Source organism: Leopardus geoffroyi, chromosome X (assembly GCF_018350155.1).
Source record: "Leopardus geoffroyi isolate Oge1 chromosome X, O.geoffroyi_Oge1_pat1.0, whole genome shotgun sequence".
Lineage (NCBI taxonomy): Eukaryota > Metazoa > Chordata > Mammalia > Carnivora > Felidae > Leopardus > Leopardus geoffroyi.
The window spans coordinates 50177622-50196081 of record NC_059343.1 but is presented as its reverse complement, the minus strand read 5'-3'; the positions used below and the strand labels follow the sequence as shown (position 1 = coordinate 50196081).

General features: G+C 43.6%; 1 protein-coding gene across 1 annotated transcript; it reads right to left on the bottom strand.

The window, feature by feature from the left end:
• Nucleotides 1-6906: 6906 nt before the first annotated feature.
• Nucleotides 6907-8670, bottom strand: LOC123594288 (Y-box-binding protein 3-like). Its single transcript, XM_045471055.1, has one exon. The coding sequence runs from the start codon at nucleotides 8490-8492 to the stop codon at nucleotides 7377-7379; it is 1116 nt and encodes a 371-aa protein (XP_045327011.1). The 5' UTR covers nucleotides 8493-8670; the 3' UTR covers nucleotides 6907-7376.
• Nucleotides 8671-18460: the final 9790 nt, after the last annotated feature.

Sequence of the window (18460 nt, the reverse complement as noted above, 5' to 3'; positions counted from 1 at the left end):
AAGTAATTAGGCCGAGTTTGTTTAAACTGGACTTGTTCTGTTGCAGGGAGTATGGCCAGAGTCGCAAAAGATGAGTCCACAAACAAAGTGCAGTTAAGTGAAGGTCCTCATACTCGAGTCAGAATGAGGCCCCGACTGACTCCAGAATGAAGCTTCTTTTTATTAGGATAATTGCTAAAGACTACGTGCATAAAGTCAGCTAAGCAAGTGTGTTAATCAATCTAATGGTTTGGCTTTCCAAGGTTGAATTTCGAGTTAATTGGTATCTATAACACTAGGAAGGGTCAGGTGTGAAGGAGGATCCGGCCCTGGACAATGTAAGTTGATGGCTCTAGGTGTTCCTTATGAGTGGCAGCCGAGTTCAGCTGTGTAAACATGTCCTAAGGCCTTGCACCTTCTCCAGCCCTTCCCTTTTGAAGTCTTTTCCTTTGATGCTTCTCACCTGCATCTCCCACATTGTTCTACAAATGAATTAGTTTTCACTTGGCTGTGAGGGTTATTAGGGAAAAAATATGTTTCAATAACGCACCCTTATGGATGTTAAGTTGTAGTTCTAATTGTCTTTAAATGTTTATTGTTTGCCTACACTAGACAACTTGAGGTAAACCTCAGAGAAATTGTCACAACTCATGTATAGACAATCTTTGTGCCTGTTGCTCTATGGGCCATTCAAAAGGATCACCACAGATATTTGAATTACAAACCAGAAAAACCCATCTGATTCTTACTGCCTGTTCCCAGTCTATCTGAGGGTGCTTCAAGCTTGACATCTAAAAGTCTTCTCACTTCCAGCACTGGCAGACACTGGGTTTGTAATTTGCTCTAATCATCAACGTGTATGTTTCTTGTTTCTATAAAAGTGCCTCTTTTTAATTACCTGACTGCTTACTAAACAAAATAGAGTCTATATGATGGTTAACACCACCTAATACACAATCAAGGCCTTAAATGACTCTCAAAATAACATTATATTATTAAACACTAAAATAACTCAAATGCACTAAACAGTTCTACAAAACAAAATGGCATTAGTTGTTATAACTGCTGCACAAAGTGGAACTTGTGCTCTCGTAAAAACAAAATGCTGTATATACATTCCAGATTACCACAAAAATATTTCTGAGTTTCTACCTGACAAATACTCAGATTGGTGCTTTAAATGATCCCTCCCTTTCCTTCAATAATTGGTTAAATTCCTGGACTAGAGGAAGATTTTTGTCAACTATCAAAGGACTTGCTTGGGCTTCTTTTTCTTTTTCTTATTTTAACATGTTTGGCTGTTTTCTCCCATGTCTCTCCACCTAGTGCCAAGACTCCTTCACTGCGATAACTTCGAGCCAAAGGATGATCCTTTCTACTCAAGAAAACTCCCATATGTTATCAACTTTAGATACAGCGGCCTTAGCCTTTCCTAACTCCTATTAAATTCTCAAACTGAGCATCCCTGACCCATAGGTAGGGACATCTCTATGACCCTATTTAGCAGGAAGAAACTACAGAGGATGAGACCTTCTGCCTTCAGCAACCTTAAAGGTTTAAGGGTCAAAGTTGTTCAGGGGGGAAAATGATGAGGGAAACAAAGGCAAGAAAAAGGTAGTTTAAATTAAATTCCCTTACAGCCCGCAGCCCATTGATAGATGTCAGACACCTGCATTGTGTAACACTCCCCAAGACCTTTATGGCTGCCTTGATGTCTTAATGTTTACACTTCCTTAAAAACTAAAAGCAACCTTATCTTGACAATAGCTAACTCTTCAGGGTCCTGTGAGACCTTGCTTTCAGCATACAGAAATTCCTTAAAAACTAACTATATCTCTAACTTCCCTCCAACCTAAAAGTATATAATCAGTTGCTCCTCACAACCCCAGTGCAGCTCTTTCTGCCCACGGGTCCTGTCCGTGTGCTTTAATAAAATCACCTTTTTGCACCAAAGACATCTGAAGAACTCCTTCCTAGCTGTTTGCTCAGGAACCCCACTTCAACTTTCACTTTGCAAAGCTCCCTTTCATCGCTGGGAGTAGCTGCTCTTACCCAGGCTTGACCTTACCTCCGAGAGCTGACCTTGTCTTCCCTGATTTCTCCTACCCCTCCGTTTCCCACCGGAGGGACTTTGGGGGTATGCACTGTGACCAAGCCAGACTCCCTTGGTTGTGGAGGGATGCACTAGCTTTACTTTGGCTGGACAGTAATTTACATATTGATCATCGGCCCTTGAGGGTGGCTGAAAGGGCCAAAGTCACAGTCTATTCCTCTGCCTTTTCCAGCAATGCCCATATAAATATGTTCCAGCCATGTGGGTGTCCATTTCAAAGTCTCTAGGTTGTTACAAATCGGCATACATTAGGCTAAATGTAGCAAAATTGTTCCCGTGTATCCTGGTAAAAGCCCTTCATATGTCTTGGTGGTCCATCCCTCATATGGTACAGGCATCCATTCCTCTTCCCTGCAGAAACAATACAAATGTGGAGCATTTGGAGGCTGGCATCAAGGACGTTGCCACCATCTCCCCAGCCTTTGGATCAAAAGAGGGGCAATTTCTTTCTTAAAAAAAAAAATGTTTTTAATGCTTATTTATTTTTGAGGGAGAGAGACAGAAACAGAGAATGAGCAGGGAAGAACAGAGAAAAAGGGAGACACAGAATCCAAAGCAGGCTCCAGGCTCTGAGCTGTCAGCACAGAGTCCAACGTGGGGCTCGAACTCACAAACCGTGAGATCATGACCTAAGCTGAAGTTGTAAGCTTAACCAACTGAGCCACCCAGGCACCCCAAGGTGGGGGGGGGGGCAATTTCAACGAAGGCTTGAGCAAAACAATGCAAAATGGCGTGCTGTCCTGTCCTTTTGGTTAAAATTATAGTTCTTTCCATATTTTGAGGCAGACAAAAGAGGGGGAAAAAATCTTTGTTTCCCGCCCCCTTTTTTTTCAATCCAAAGCAGACCACCAATCCAAGATAACTTTGTCTTTTTAAGAGAGAGTAAAAGCAGAATTTTAATATTATACCAGTATACTTTTAAAATACATTCAGTTTAACCTTAGTCCATCCTGACCACACATAAAATTGCTTTTCAAAGACTTCCCTTAACAAATTTTCTATAACTTTTCTTTGCATTCAGATTTTGTCCCAAGCCGTTTCTCTCAAAAAAAAACAAAAAAAACAAAAAAAAACAAAAAAACAAAAAACAAAAACAAAAACAAAAAAACAAAAACAAAAACAAAAACAAAACAGTCTCATTTAGGACAAATATATATATATCTTCAACAAAAAAGTAATTCCACTTCTTTTCTTACATCCTTCTTACAACATCTACTTTTCTATACAGAGTCACTTTTCTTATTTACATCAGTTTTAACTACATTTAGCAGAATTTTAACTCTTAGAAACCTTAGTCTCCAGTGAAAAGTAAGTACTAACCAATTGTGATTTGTCTGTCACATCAGAATTCCTTAGATGGCAAACTTAGGAATTAATTAAGCACAAAGCCTGTTTTCCAACAGACCCAACTATCCTTAGTTTCTCTGCAATAAGTCAAAAGCACACACCTATATTTAGTAAGTAATGCTTCAGCATTCCATCCGATTTGGAAAAGGCCTGAGTGTCCAATGAATTTAATCCAGTTTATCATCCAAGAAAAACTTTAAAGTTTCAGGCTATCAAAGACCCTGAAAACTATCCTAACAATTACCCATGAAAACTTTGAGACAGACAAAAGTAACCATCATTTTAAGTCACCTTTTTGCTGACAAATTGCCACAGAGATAACACAAGCTTATTTGACCTCAGTAAACCTAGGTAGAAAAAAGTTTTATATTTAATGCTGATAACTCTAAAGATATGTCTATCTTAATTAAACCAACACACTTAAATTAGTTTAAATACTGAATATGTTCCATCTGTGTCCATTTAAAAGTCAATCAATTTGTTCACCATTGTCCATTTTTATCTGGGGCACCAGTGAGGAAATCTGAAGTAAGCAGTGTAAGTCTAAGGGGGTACTCTTTGCTCCTTTACAAAAAGGAGAGGAAGAGGAGCTCATGGTGCTGGAGGCACCCAGAAGGTATAGGAGCCAGGTATGCAGTCCACACCCAATGTGGTGCAGAAAAACAGGAGGTGGGAGGGGAAGGCATAAGAGGTGAGGTGTGGCCTAGAAGCCTGGAGGCCAATAAAAGACCAGAGGGCAGAGAAAAAGGTCTCTGGGTCCTAAAATCCTAAATCCTGTCATCTCTGACAGACAAGCAGATGCAGATTTTTTTTTTTTTTCCACCAACAAGTGGAAGTGGGAAGTCCACATCTGGCCAGAGAAGATAGGGAAGTTCCCCAAAAGAAAAGGAGTTTTGGCAGCTGCTTGGGAATATTCCTTAAAGTCCCTGTCCCAAGGGACACCAACCGAAGACAGTTGGTTCTAATTATCATCTGCATCTTGTGGGAGCTTGCCATGTGTCTTCTCTCCAATCCCCCCTCCCGCCCGCCCCCCACCTGGGCATCAGGGGCAGGAGGAGGGTGGTGAACCCAGAAGTTGTTGAAGTAAGTCCTGCTCTCCACTCCACAAAAGACGTTTGAAATTGAAAGGTTAAAAAAAAGTGGGGGGGGGGGGAGGTCCTGGGAGGTGAGCCACACCAGAGTGTCAGATATGGAAGCAAGTAGAGAGCCACCTTCTACTGCAGTTGGGAAACCTGTGAGTAGGACCCCTTGGAAGTCACCCAGATCACTCCTAGGAGGATATACGAGGGATCAGTCCTGGGCTTTTCCACTCATTTCCCGAAGGGAGAGGCTGACCAAGACAGAAAGAGGAGAATTCTACCAGATACCCAAACGGGAAGTCAGGGATCAGGTTTTGCAGATAGCCTTTAGGCGTCCACCAAAGAGTAGCCTTGGTCAGGACCCATCCGTTGCTATTCAGCCTCCCCTGGGTCCTGTGCATCTGGGGGTTCATCTCGGAAGGAAACTGGGGCTCCACCACACCGATGCTCCCAACTACTTTGAGAGATCAGCTGGGAGGAGACCAAAGGAGCCTGTCACCCGAGACTTGGGAATGGCAGCCACACTATTTGCTCTTAACTGGCTGACCAGTGACCATTGTTTGGTTTGAGAGTTTTATTTAGGATAGAAAGAAAAAAAAAAAAAAAAAAAAGGGAGCCGTGGCTGCTCTTTGCTTAAGGTTAGAAGACGTTGGGTATCCCGGGTGAGCCCCCAAGAAATGTTGTAGGATTCTTTACCTCAATACCCGTGGTTTGTCATCTCTCCGCTTCGAAGAATGAAGAGGTGAACACCAAAGAAAATGAGCAGCAGGCAAACGTTTATTAGAGTATAAGATTAGAAAGTAAGAGGAGTATGAAAGCTTTCTTTGCAGAGAGGGGGGATTTGAAAGTGAATGCCCTGACTATAGGCAAGGGCCTTTGTTTCATAAGGTTCTGTTGCCCACCCGTCCTCCATCCCCTCCCCCTTGTTCCTTCTTATGTCCTACCCTTATTGGCTTGATAACTCTTGGTGCTGGGTTGTCCATTCCTGATTGTCTGGATTCCACTGTGTGAGGAGTTAGACTATGGTCATACTGTCCCTCGTATGACATAAGTGTTATGGTTTACTTATTTCAGTTAGGTATTTTGATTGTCAAATTCCTAAGGGGAACCTGAGGGGGAGTAGGTGGTGTCTGTTACATTCTTAAGAGGAGCCTTATGCCCGAGGGGTTTGCTGTAGTCAAACGCTCCTAGTGTTGTGTCAAAATATGTGTTTTTCCCCACCCAGGGACCTCAGGTCCTAGCCTTTCCCTCTCTGCCTATTTTATCCTATCTTTTCCCTATCATATTAGTTTCAAATTTATTAATTGCCCACACCCCTCCCCCAACCCTGCCTCCTACCCACCCACCAATCCCACTATATATTCAAAGGAAAACCAGGATAGGGATGACACTCCCGGTTGGAGCCTCTCTATCTGATGGGAAAGTGGCTGATGCAGGCTGAGCTTTACCTGCCCAGCCTCCCAGGAATCTTGCACAGCCCCCCTGGATGGACTCAAATCAGGAAGCACACATGGAAAACATGGACTACATGTTTCTCTTCAGTTCCAGAAGTATGCATGACAAAAATTAAACCTGCTTCCATCCCTGTTTTCTTTTTTAATTTTCTTCAGTTTTTTTCCTAGCTTTATTGACATGTAGTTGACATATAATATTGTATACATTAAGTCGTACAATGGGATAATTTGATGCATGCATATATCGTGAAACATTTACAACAATAAGGTTAATTAACACGTTATTCACTTCACATAATTATCCTTTTGTTGCTGTCATGGTGAGAACATTAAAGCTCTACTCTCAGCAACTTTCAGGTATACAACACAGTACTGTTAACTATAGTCATCATGTTGTGCATTAGGTCCCCAGAACTTAGTCATCTTATAACTGAAAGATTTTACTCTTTGACCAGTATCTTTCCATTTCCACCACACACCCCTAGCCCCTCGTGAAAATGGTATTAGATCGAATCCATTGAAAAATAGAGGCAAATTGTGCTTCCAGAGAGCCTCTTTTTTTTTTTTTTTTTTTTTTTTTTTGGTGTTTTGTCCAGCTCTTTGAGTTTTGCGTCATAGAATAAACACCTAAGCAGTAAATGTGGGTAGTTGGGCCCACCCTCCAGATTTATTGCTCAAATGGCAGAGGAAGAGGATGTGATGGGGACACTTCTTCCCTGTCTGTGTATTCTAATCTTTTAGAACATCCTTGAGATGTTCAACCCTCGCCTCCCACAAGTCCACAATTAGCCTTAAATTCATGACTTGTAAAAAGAACGAACAACAGGTATGATGTTTGCTAAAACTGGTTCTGAAAAAGCACTGAAAGGAGTGGTTCAATACAATTCTGTGCTGACGAGTGTTTTGTTTTAAATCAGACAACAGCAATAATAGATAAAAGCAACATGAAATGATTTATTGAAAAAATGACCATTCAGGCAATATCACACAGCGATGTAAGATAATATTCAATATCAGATCATCTTTGTTTTTGTATTAAAAATAAAAGTAATTTTTGTTAGTCCATCAACTAATTCCCCTGGTGACACAGAATAATAGCTGTGGTCCTGGTCAGATCTTTTAAAAGAATAAATTCAGAGGTGTGTGCATGAGTATGACATGGTGTGTGTGTGTGTGTGTACAGAAATTACCAACACAGATGATAAAAGGGAATTCAGAAATATATAGATCTTGTAGCTTATCCTCAAACCTTGGGGAAGAGGCGTGTATTTTTCTCAAAAGGGCACAAATCTAACAGTCAAGGTGGATGTTTGGGTTGTGTTACTTTAAAGGACATCATCTCCTCAAGGGGGAATCCCCTGCAGCCCAGGCCAGGGAGTCCCCGGGGAGGGAGCCAGGCTGTTGTTACTTGGCCTGGGTGGCAGAGGGGACATCAGTGACCAAGGTGTCCTCCTCCTCAGCGGCGCTGTTCTTCTTGGCCACAGCAACCGAAGCGGGTGTTTCCGCAGGGCCCTTCCCGGTCTTGCCTTCTCCTCCCACGTTGACCTGGCCCTGGGCACCGCGCACCTGCTGCGGGCGGTGGCGTGGGTTGTTGGGGCGGCGGGATCCGTAGCGTGGTGGGGGCTTCTGCTTCGGCCCTCCGTCGTCATGCCCGCTTTCCTTGTCTTCCGCCTCCAGCTCCTCAGAAATGCCTGCTGAGGGTCTTGGACCAGGAGTGATGCCTCGAGCCCTAGGGCGACTCAGCAGGTAGCTGGGGCCGGGCCCCCGCCGAGGGGCGCACTCGGGCCTTGAGGCTGGGGCAGACGCGGGCAGGTGGGCAGGCCGCGGGCCGCTGGTGGGAGCGAGGATCGAAGGGCCGCGAGACAGGGCCCAGGCCCTGCGGAAGGGCGGAAAGCACTGCAGCCTTTGGTCTTGGGGTCCGCCGGGCAGGCGGCGCCTCTGGCCCTGGGCCTTGGTGAAGCCTTCGCCACTGGCCTCACCTTCGTCGACGTCGTCCTCAGCGCCCCTGGGACCGTGCAGGGGTGGCCCGCGGCGGCGGATGTAGAAGCCCTTGCAGAAGCGGGGGCGGTTGGCAGCGTAGCGACTGCCCTGCACTGGGGCACCCGCTGGCCCGGTCACGTTAGCGGCCTCGGTGCCCCGCTCGCCCTGCACCACATCAAACTCGACCATCTCGCCGTCGCCCACGCTGCGTTGGTACTTGTGAGGGTTGTTCCGGGTGATGGCCGTCTGGTGAACGAACACATCTTCTTGGGTATCATGCCTGCTGATGAAACCGTACCCGTTCTTCACGTTAAACCACTTGACGGAGCCTCGCACCCTCTTGGCGATGACCTTTTTGGGCACCTTTCCCTTGGCGCCTCCTGCCGCGGTGGTCTTGGGGATCGCGTCTCTGCCGAGGTTGCCAGCCACTGGGGCCCGGGGAAGATCTCCACCTCCCAAGGAAACCAGGAGTTTCTGCGCGGCTTGAGGGGGTACTGAGGCGGTCACCTCTGTGCGGGTGACCTCTCCCACCTCACTCATGATGCCGTCCTTGCTCTCCTTTCTCTGAGAACTTGAGGGAAATCTGGTCCTCGGCGATTGGGGGTGGGGTGGGGTGGGGAGGGGCTAGGTCTGGAGGCAGGAGCCTCACTTTGGAAGGGTCGGTCGGTCGGGGCCAAGGACTCTCTGGCTTCGCTCTGAGACTCTTGGAAAGGCCCGCGTCGTCTCCTGGGGCAACAGGACGCGGACCAAACAGTGGCTGCCGCGGGCGGTGACGTCTCAATGGGGGTCACCCACTTAGGAGAAGGCGCTTGGGCTGGGGGGCGGGGCAGATGTGCTCTGCCTTGTGCTCCAGGTGCCTCTTGGTCCCTCATGGAGAGGGGGCTCATTTGAAGCTCTAGGCAATGGTCTTCTTGAAGACCCTCTTGCTTGCTTGAGTGGATGTGAAGAGATGACCCACTTTCCATCTCTCTCCCTTGGTTGGAGATATTCCCAGCCTTCTTAAGGGCACTCTCCAAATGCTCCCACAAAACCCTGGTCCTCTTCCAACTCCTTGTGTGCTCTATATGTGGGTGAGGCATTTTGTGTAAAGGTGAGACAAAATGGCAACCACATGAAATTAAGACCCAATCAAAGAAGCCCACTGTGGGTTGTTTGTTTTCTTTTCTTTTCTTTGTTTTCCTGCGGAGAGATAGGGGAAGCCTGCCAGCGCTAGAATGCTAGTACTGAGAGGACACTAAACTAGTGCAGGTTTATCCAGACTAGTGTTAGGGTTGTAGAGTAGTGAAGGTGAGTGGGAACACTTTTGTTAACTAGAATATTCTGAAAACCCTGTTGAGCTCTGTGTTCTTGCCCACATAAAGCAAATGGTCATGTGGAGTAAAATAGAGCTGAGTGAATTTGCCCTTGTATTTTAACTGCAGATCCAAACTTTCCCCCACCCTCAAATGGTTTATGACTCTGTGATCTGTATCCTAAGTTGGAGTTCTGGTTTAATTATACAGGAACCCTAAGAATTCAGCCTAACTGCAGTGCTAATACTGTGGTAAGGTACAACTAGCTGTCTGAAGTATAACCTTTCAGATGTGATGATAGAGCAGGCCAAAATAGTAGATAGCAACTGGTCAGAAAACTGTTTACATTCATTAATGAGAAAAATAAAAATAAGCCAAGTTGGCCTACCACTTTAGAGTTTACAGAAACCTCTGTGTTGCGCATTTGACCCCTGCAATAACCCACTCTATAAGGAAGTGGAGCAGTGTTGTTTTTACTTCAATTTGACGGATGAGGGAACCAGGGCCCAGAGATAGCAAGCTGCTTGCTTAAGTTCACATGTTTAGTATGGGGCAAACAGATTTCATTCCAGGTCCAGGTCTTTTTCCACCACACCTCACTGGCCTTTGTGTACAGTTTTGTGACTTCCTTCAACTGATGTCAGAGAACAGGGACCTCTTTCAGAGAGGTCATACAACCCAGCAGAGAACCCAAGAAACACCTCTTGCATGGATGATCTGTCTCCCCTGGGTTGAGGCTTCCAGGCCTGGCCCTCTACAGGGGCAAAAATTGCCTTCATGTCAACTAAGAAGCATCCCCTGTCCCCACATGCAGTAACCTTCTGCCTGAAGCTGACTAGAAAACAAACCCTACTGCAGACTCAGGAGCCGTTTCTTCACCATGCTGGTGTAATATAAAGTGGAAGAAGGGGTCCTCATTTTAATTTTTCTATTTAAAAAACACTTCTTCAGGCATCATCTCTTGTGGTTTTTGCAACAAGCATGAGAGAGCAGCAGGCTACTGTCAGTATCCTCATGTGACCATGAGTAAATAAGGGCACCAGGGCACAAAACATCTACCTGACCTAACCAAGGCCACCCATGTAGTAAGTACAGAACCAGGATAATACCTTTGGGAATTCAGGCCCTCCGGTTCTTAGTCCACTGTGCACTCCATGGCTCCATGAAGCCAGTTCTATGATATTGCCAACATTTCTTCCTTTCATGTCCTGAGAGCTCTTCTTGCTCTTTCCCACATTTGCCATGCTCATTCCCATCTCTGTGCCCATGTTCACTTTTCTCCTCATTCTCCTAGGAATACCTTCTCTCCTCTCCTCTGCCTGTACAAATCCTATCTGCCCTCTGAGCCTCCATTTTGCAATCCTCTCCCACCCCCTTTCCAAATGCACCAGTCCACCTCAATATCGTTCTTGGAAACCTAGTTGCACTTACAGCCCAACGATTAATGGCTACTCTACTTCTTCCCTGATGCATAAGGCTTTATGTCTCACTATTATTCCCAACTAGATTCTAAGCTCACTAAATCTCACTAAAGAGTGAACACTTTAAATTTCTTCTCTGAGTACCATGGTGCCTGGAACAACACTGGCTGCCTAAAGGGCCACCCGAAATGTGTGCTTGTGGATTAAATTTATACCTTCCCCCTCCCCCCTGCCTCAAAGTGGTTACATCCTTGAATTCCTTACAGTCACTAGCACAGCGCCAGGCACAAAGATGCCAATGAGATTCACTGGCTCGAACTGAGTATGCCCTCTTGAATCTCCTGTTGTTGTTATCATGATATACAGGATAGTGCCTTGGAGCCATCATGGAACTCTATTAAACTTTCCTGGTTTGTAGGTATTTTATGCAAGAATAAAGGTTTTGTAAAAAAACAAATTAATATGGTATGAATTAATTAATTCAACTTTAAGGTTTAATTTGTTGAGACCATTGTATTATTTTCATTGAAATCATCAGGTTCTATTTTTTTTAATTTTATTTTTTATTTTTTAAAATTTACATCCAAATTAGTTAGCATATAGTGAAACAATGATTTCAGGAGTAGATTCCTTGATGCCCCTTGCCCATTTAGCCCATCCCCCCTCCCACAACCCCTCCAGAAACCCTCAGTTTCTTCTCCATATTTATGAGTCTCTTCTGTTTTGTCCCCTCCCTGTTTTTATATTATTCTTGTTTCCCTTCCCTTATGTTCACCCGTTTTGTCTCTTAAAGTCCTCATATGAGTGAAGTCATGTGATTTTTGTCTTTCTCTGACTGACTAATTTCACTTAGCATAATACCCTCCAGTTCCATCCACGTAGTTGCAAATGACAAGATTTCATTGTTTTTGATTGCCGAGTAATACTCCAATATATGTGTGTGTGTGTGTGTGTGTGTGTGTGTGTGTATATATATAGATATATATAGATATATATATGTAAATATATATATCTATATCTATCTATCTATCTATATCTATCTATCTATCTATCTATCTATCTATCTATCTATCTATCCATATATCACGCCATCTTTATCCATTCATCCATTGGTGGACATTTGGGCTCTTTCCATACTTTGGCTATTGTTGATAGTGCTGCTAGAAACATGGGGGTGCATGTGTCCCTTTGAAACAGCACACCTGTATCCCGTGGATAAATGCCTAGTAGTGCAATTGCTGGGTCATAGGGTAGTTCTATTTTTAGTTTTTTGAGGAACCTCCATACTGTTCTCCAGAGTGGCTGCACCAGCTTGAATTCCCAAGGTTCTGTCTATTTATTCTGCACCTGTCTCCACCCATCCTGTGAAGCATATAATTTAATTCCTATTATTAAAAAGCTCTCAATGAAATAGAGGGTAATTCAGGCTTAAGGTATACCATCTGATTCATTAACATTTAAGAGGCTTATCATCTAAAAATACAATCTTTTAAAAAAATAAAAATAAAAAACTTTGTTTGCTGTTTCAGCCACAAAATGGTGCTGAACCTGAGACAGCAGAGTCCATCCAGGCCCATTGTAAAAGGTGATAACATTATCTACTGTGAAGAATAAATAAGGTGGCAGCCTAAGGAGCGGAGGCTTAATAATAATGCCCCAGCCATTACTGGACTGACTCACTGGCACTTCCTGTTCAAAAGGTAAATGGGCTAAATGGAAAAGAGAACCCTATCCATCTTACTCCTTCCAGAACCACACCATCAACTCCACTGTCTCTTGAGTGCTGCTATCTGTCCAAGGCAACATAAAGGTAATATAATACATCCAGAAATAATAAAAAGTAATCTAGAGTATGGCACTGAGAATGCCCACCCTTGCCCCACATCCTGCAAATGGTACATCACAGAAACCAAGGTGACTCCAGAGATACTATGGATGTCAATAAGTGGTTTAAAATATGGGCAGTGTCGCAATTTTCAGTGCACTCTCAGCTGAGGTTTTGGGAACTAAAATCATTAGAAAGAGCCAGGAATCTTAAGTCAGAAGATCTGGGTTTGATTCCTGGGATGGCCAAATATTGACTGTTTAGCCTTGAGAAAATCACCTCACTTCTCTGAAATGCAGTCTTCTGGCATGTAAGAAGGAAATATAAATGCCTAAAATGTGAAAAAAAATATGTGTAAACCAACAGCTGTGAACATTTTGCCATGTGTTAAAAATAAAGGAAGAGAGAGTGAAAGAAGGACAGAAATGATAAAGCATAATGGTTAATTTTATGTGACCCAGTTTGGCTGGGTCATGGTGCCCAGATATGTGGTCAAACATTATTATGGATGATTCTGTGAGAGTGTTTTTTGGATGAGAATAACTTTTAAATCCATGAATTTTGAGCAAAGCAAATTGCCCTCTATAATGTGGGTGGGCCTCATCCAATCAGGTGAAGGCCTGAACAGAGAAAAAGACTGACCTCTCCTGAGCAAGAGGCAGTTCTGCAGCAGATGGCCTTTAGACTTGAGCTGCAACATTGGTTCTTATGTGGGTCTCTAGTTTGTCAGCCAATCCTGCAGGCTTTGGATTTACCAGTCTCCGTAATCACGAGCCAGTTCCTTGAAATAAATTTCTCTGTCTCTCTGTCTCTGTTTCTCTCTGTATCTCTGTCTGTCTGTCTCTACACACACACACACACACACACACACACACACACACACACGCACACACACTGCATCCTATTGGTTCTTTTTCTCTGCAGAACCCTGACTCATGCAGATTTTGATACCAGAACTGGCTCTAAAGAACAGAATCTCTCTCTCTCTCTCTCTCTCTCTCTCTCTCTCTCTCTCTCTCTCTTTCTCTTTTTCTAAAGAACAGAATGTTAAGGATGAGTTTTCTGAATTGGTTGTGGGGTTCTGGAGTTGGTTCTCTAATTTGATTATATTTAAAGACACTAATAACTCTATTTCCAACAGTAAAGAGCACACTCATAGTCTATGGCCTGATGTGGCAATAGAAATACACAAAATATCACTATTGCATACTCCTAATCAAATACTCATACAAGGCAAGGATCTGAGAGGGCATGTACATGATACGTTAAAATATTTTTTGTGAAACTAAGGAGTACAATGGGAATTGTTGGTTGTTCCTAATGTCACTGGACAAAGTGGGAAAAAGAAAAGAATGAGCTCAGAGATTCAAATTCCTCACTCAAACGCTTCATAAATGACCTGAAAGCTTCTATGTCTGGCCTGAAAGTTTCTATATCTACCCTGAAAGAGACCCCTTATCTCCTGGAGCCACAGGGCTGAGATGAGAGTCTCATCCAATGGCTGAATTACAATGGAACTTGAATTCCAAACCTCACTGCACATCCACCATTAAAGTGTAGGCATCAATTGGGAAGCAATGGGATCCTAAAGATGGGATTGGGAACATGGGGGAAGACCAGTAATGAAACTGGGAACATTGAGTCCTTAACATCATGAGTCATCGTTACTAGTAGAAGCCGCCTCTCCATCCCCAGTGAGGAGAGATTAGCCCTGCATTGCCTGAAGAAAGTATAATGGAAAACATAATGCCTGAGGACGTTTCCTTGAAAGACACTGATGATGCCCCTGAGGACCCTCCCACCGACCACCTCTCTCTGCTTCTACAACTATAACAAGACTCAAGTCCCAACAGGCCCCTAAAGGTGAGGTAAAACGTGTAGCCCATGAGAAGGTGTACTGCACTCCAAAAGAGCTACTAGATTTTTTCTAATTCGTACAGACAGAAATAGGGAGACATGTGTGGGGGAATGGATATTAAGGATGTGGGGTAATGGTGTAAGGAACATATCCTTGGATTAGGGTGAATTTATTGACATGGGCCCACTAAGCAGAGATGCTTCATTTAATGTTGCAGCACAGAAAGTTAGAAAGGGCTCTGAAACTTTGGTTGGTTAACACGTGATCCAAAGTGTAGTCTGCAGTAAGTGAGCTAGAAATGCAAGCCCTGCCCTTGGTTTACTGTAGAAGAAAGGATTTAAAGTCTTAGGGATGTTTGAATGTTGGAGTAGATTTGTCATTTAAGACCTACTCACCTACCCTGGGAGGGTCTGCAGGGCACACCCTTCACCACGACTGTGAGAAATGTATTTTTGAGGGGAGCCCCAGCTCCCCTTGAAGAACTCCACCCTTGAAGAGCACACCTTCTCGTGGGTTACACTTTTTACCTCACCTTTAGGGGCCTGCTGGGACATCACTCTTATCTGTAGACCAGAACTTACAGTGAGAATCGCTGCTACTGAGTAGAGGAACCTAAAGGCAATGGGAGTAATTTTATTCCTGGGTGGCAAGGGCCAAGTGGCATCACTCAACCTCCAAAGGTAAGGTGGACATGATTACCATAATGGAAAGCATAGTCAAAGCAGGAATTAGAATAGTCTGGCTTCCAGGGGCCTATAGCATTGGCTAGTTGATCATGATGTTCCTAGAAGAGAAACATTTAGGAAGCCTACTAAATACTTACTTTGATCTGTATAGCCACAAAAATTCTAGGTCAAATGAACAAAAGTCTAACTTGGAAATAAAAATAGTCACATCCCCTCAACTAATTCCCAGACTTGAGCCAGTTTATAGACACAGAACCTCTTGAATATAGGGGAGGTCATGTCCTCTTAAGAAAGGACTTTTGAAGACCCAGTTACAGCACCAGCTAGGTGGCGACACCTTGCAGGGCTGGGGCAAGGCTCTCCAGGAGGCTGTATATGCTCTGATTCACCATCCAACGTATGGTGCTATTTCTGCCATAGCCAGGGTTCACAGGTCCAAGAATCAAAGGGTGTAAATGGGAGTTGGACCACTCATTGTCACACCCTAGTGATCCACTAGCACAAAGTTGGCTTCCTGTCCCCATGACCTTATGCTCCACTGGCCTGGATAGAGGTCTTTGTTCCAAAGGGAGGAACACCTCCACCAAGAGACACAATAATGATTGCACTGAATTGGAAAATAAGACTGCCACCCAGCCACTTTAGGCTCTTCACGCCCCTCAATCAGCAGGCAAAGAAGGGAATTAGTGTGCTGACTGAAGTTATTGATCCTGACCACCAAGTGGAAATTGGACTGTCACTCCACAAGAGAGGCATGGAAGAGTATGTCTAGAATACAGGAGGCCCCTTAAGGCCTCCCTTAGTAATAACATACCCTGTAATTAAGCTCAATGGAAAACTACAACAACCAAATTCAGGAAGGACTACTAATGGTCCAGGTCCTTCAGGAATGAAGGCCTGGGATACCCTACCAGATAAAGAACCATGGCCAGCTGAGGTGCTTGCTGAGGACAAAGGAAATGTGGAATGAGTAGTAAAAGAAGGTAGTTATGAATACCAGCTATGGCCACGTGACTAGTTACAGAAAGGGAAACATTAATTGTTATGAGTATTTCTTCCTTGTTTTGTTAGAAATATGTTCCTGCATTTATACCTGTCTAATAACTTTTTCTTCCGTTATCCTCTTATTTTATGACATAAGATACATTGAACTGATATATAATTTAAGCATTGTCAAATTTGCATCATAGTAGTTAAGTTAGAGGATATCAGAGAGAGAGTAAACATCTCTTAATGACTTTGCATCCTCTTGTGGTGAAAGGGATAGTGTGTTTTTGTTTGTACGCAGGATAATTGTATCATGATAGGGAGAAGTATGACCTTGTGACTGTCTTTATTTGAAGATTAAGTACAGTTTAAGGGGATGCATATGGGTACCAAGATGACCAGAGGTGGACTTGTGATGGTTAATTTTATGTGTCAACTTGGTTGGGCCACTGTGTCCACATATGTGGTCAAACTATGTTCTGGATGTTTCTATGAAGGTATTCTGAATGAGATTTAACATTTAAATAGGTGGACTTTGAGTGAATCATATTGTCCCCCTTAATACATATGGGTATCATGTAATTAGCTGAAGGCCTGAACAGACCTCCCCCTGATCAGGAGGGATTCTGCAGCATCAGCTCTCCCTTGGTCTCCAGCCTGACAGCCCACCCTACAGGTTTTGGACTTGCCAGCCTTCTGGTTTTTTTTTGTTTTTTTTTGTTTTTTTAATTTTTAACTTAATTTTTTTTTGATATATGAAATTTATTGTCAAATTGGTTTGCATACAACACCCAGTGCTCATCCCAAAAGGTGCCCTCCTCAATACCCATCACCCACTCTCCCCTCCCTCCCACCCTCTATCAACCCTCAGTTTGTTCTCAGTTTTTAACAGTCTCTTATGTTTTGGCTCTCTCCCACTCTAACCTCTTTTTTTTTTTTTTCCTTCCCTTCCCCCATGGGTTTCTGTTAAGTTTCTCAGGATCCACATAATAGTGAAACCATATGGTATCTATCTTTCTCTGTACGGCTTATTTCACTTAGCATCACACTCTCCAGTTCCATCCACGTTGCTACAAAAGGCCATAGTTCATTCTTTCTCATTGCCACGTAGTATTCCATTGTGTATATAAACCACAATTTCTTTATCCATTCATCAGTTGATGGACATTTAGGCTCTTTCCATCATTTGGCTATTGTTGAGAGTGCTGCTATAAACATTGGGGTACAAGTGCCCCTATGCATCAGCACTCCTGTATCCCTTGGATAAATTCCTAGTAGTGCTATTGCTGGGTCATAGGGTAGGTCTATTTTTAATTTTCTGAGGAACCTCCACACTGCTTTCCAGAGCGGCTGCACCAATTTGCATTCCCACCAACAGTGCAAGAGGGTTCCCGTTTCTCCACATCCTCGCCAGCATCTATAGTCTCCTGATTTGTTCATTTTGGCCACTCTGACTGGCGTGAGGTGATATCTGAGTGTGGTTGCGATTTGTATTTCCCTGATAAGGAGCGACGTTGAACATCTTTTCATGTGCCTGTTGGCCATCCGGATGTCTTCTTTAGAGAACTGTCTTTTCATGTTTTCTGCCCATTTCTTCACTGGGTTATTTGTTTTTCGGGTGTGGAGTTTGGTGAGCTCTTTCTAGATTTTGGATACTAGCCTTTTGTCCGATATGTCATTTGCAAAGATCTTTTCCCATTCCGTTGGTTGCCTTTTAGTTTTGTTGGTTGTTTCCTTTGCTGTGCAGAAGCTTTTGATCCTCCTAAGGTCCCAGTAATTCACTTTTGCTTTTAATTCCCTTGCCTTTGGGGATGTGTCGAGTAAGAGATTGCTACGGCTGAGGTCAGAGAGGTCTTTTCCTGCTTTCTCCTCTAAGGTTTTGATGGTTTCCTGTCTCACATTCAGGTCCTTTATCCATTTTGAGTTTATTTTTGTGAATGGTGTGAGAAAGTGGTCTAGTTTCAAACTTCCGCATGTTGATGTCCAGTTCTCCCAGCACCATTTGTTAAAGAGACTGTCTTTTCTTCCATTGGATGTTCTTTCCTGCTTTTTCAAAGATGAGTTGGCCATACGTTTGTGGGTCTAGTTCTGGGGTTTCTATTCTATTCCATTGGTCTATGTGTCCGTTTTTGTGCCAATACCATGCTGTCTTGATGATGACAGCTTTGTAGTAGAGGCTAAAGTCTGGGATTGTGATGCCTCCTGCTTTGGTCTTCTTCTTCAAAATTCCTTTGGCTATTCGGGGCCTTTTGTGGTTCCATATGAATTTTAGGATTGCTTGTTCTAGTTTCGAGAAGAATGCTGGTGCAATTTTGATTGGGATTGCATTGAATGTGTAGATAGCTTTGGGTAGTATTGACATTTTGACAATATTTATTCTTCCAATCCATGAGCAGGGACTGTCTTTCCATTTCTTTATATCTTCTTCAATTACCTTCA

Excerpts from the sequence above, each read along its gene's own strand:
- LOC123594288 (XM_045471055.1), bottom strand. The coding sequence starts at position 8,492 with ATGAGTGAGGTGGGAGAGGTCACCCGCACAGAGGTGACCGCCTCAGTA.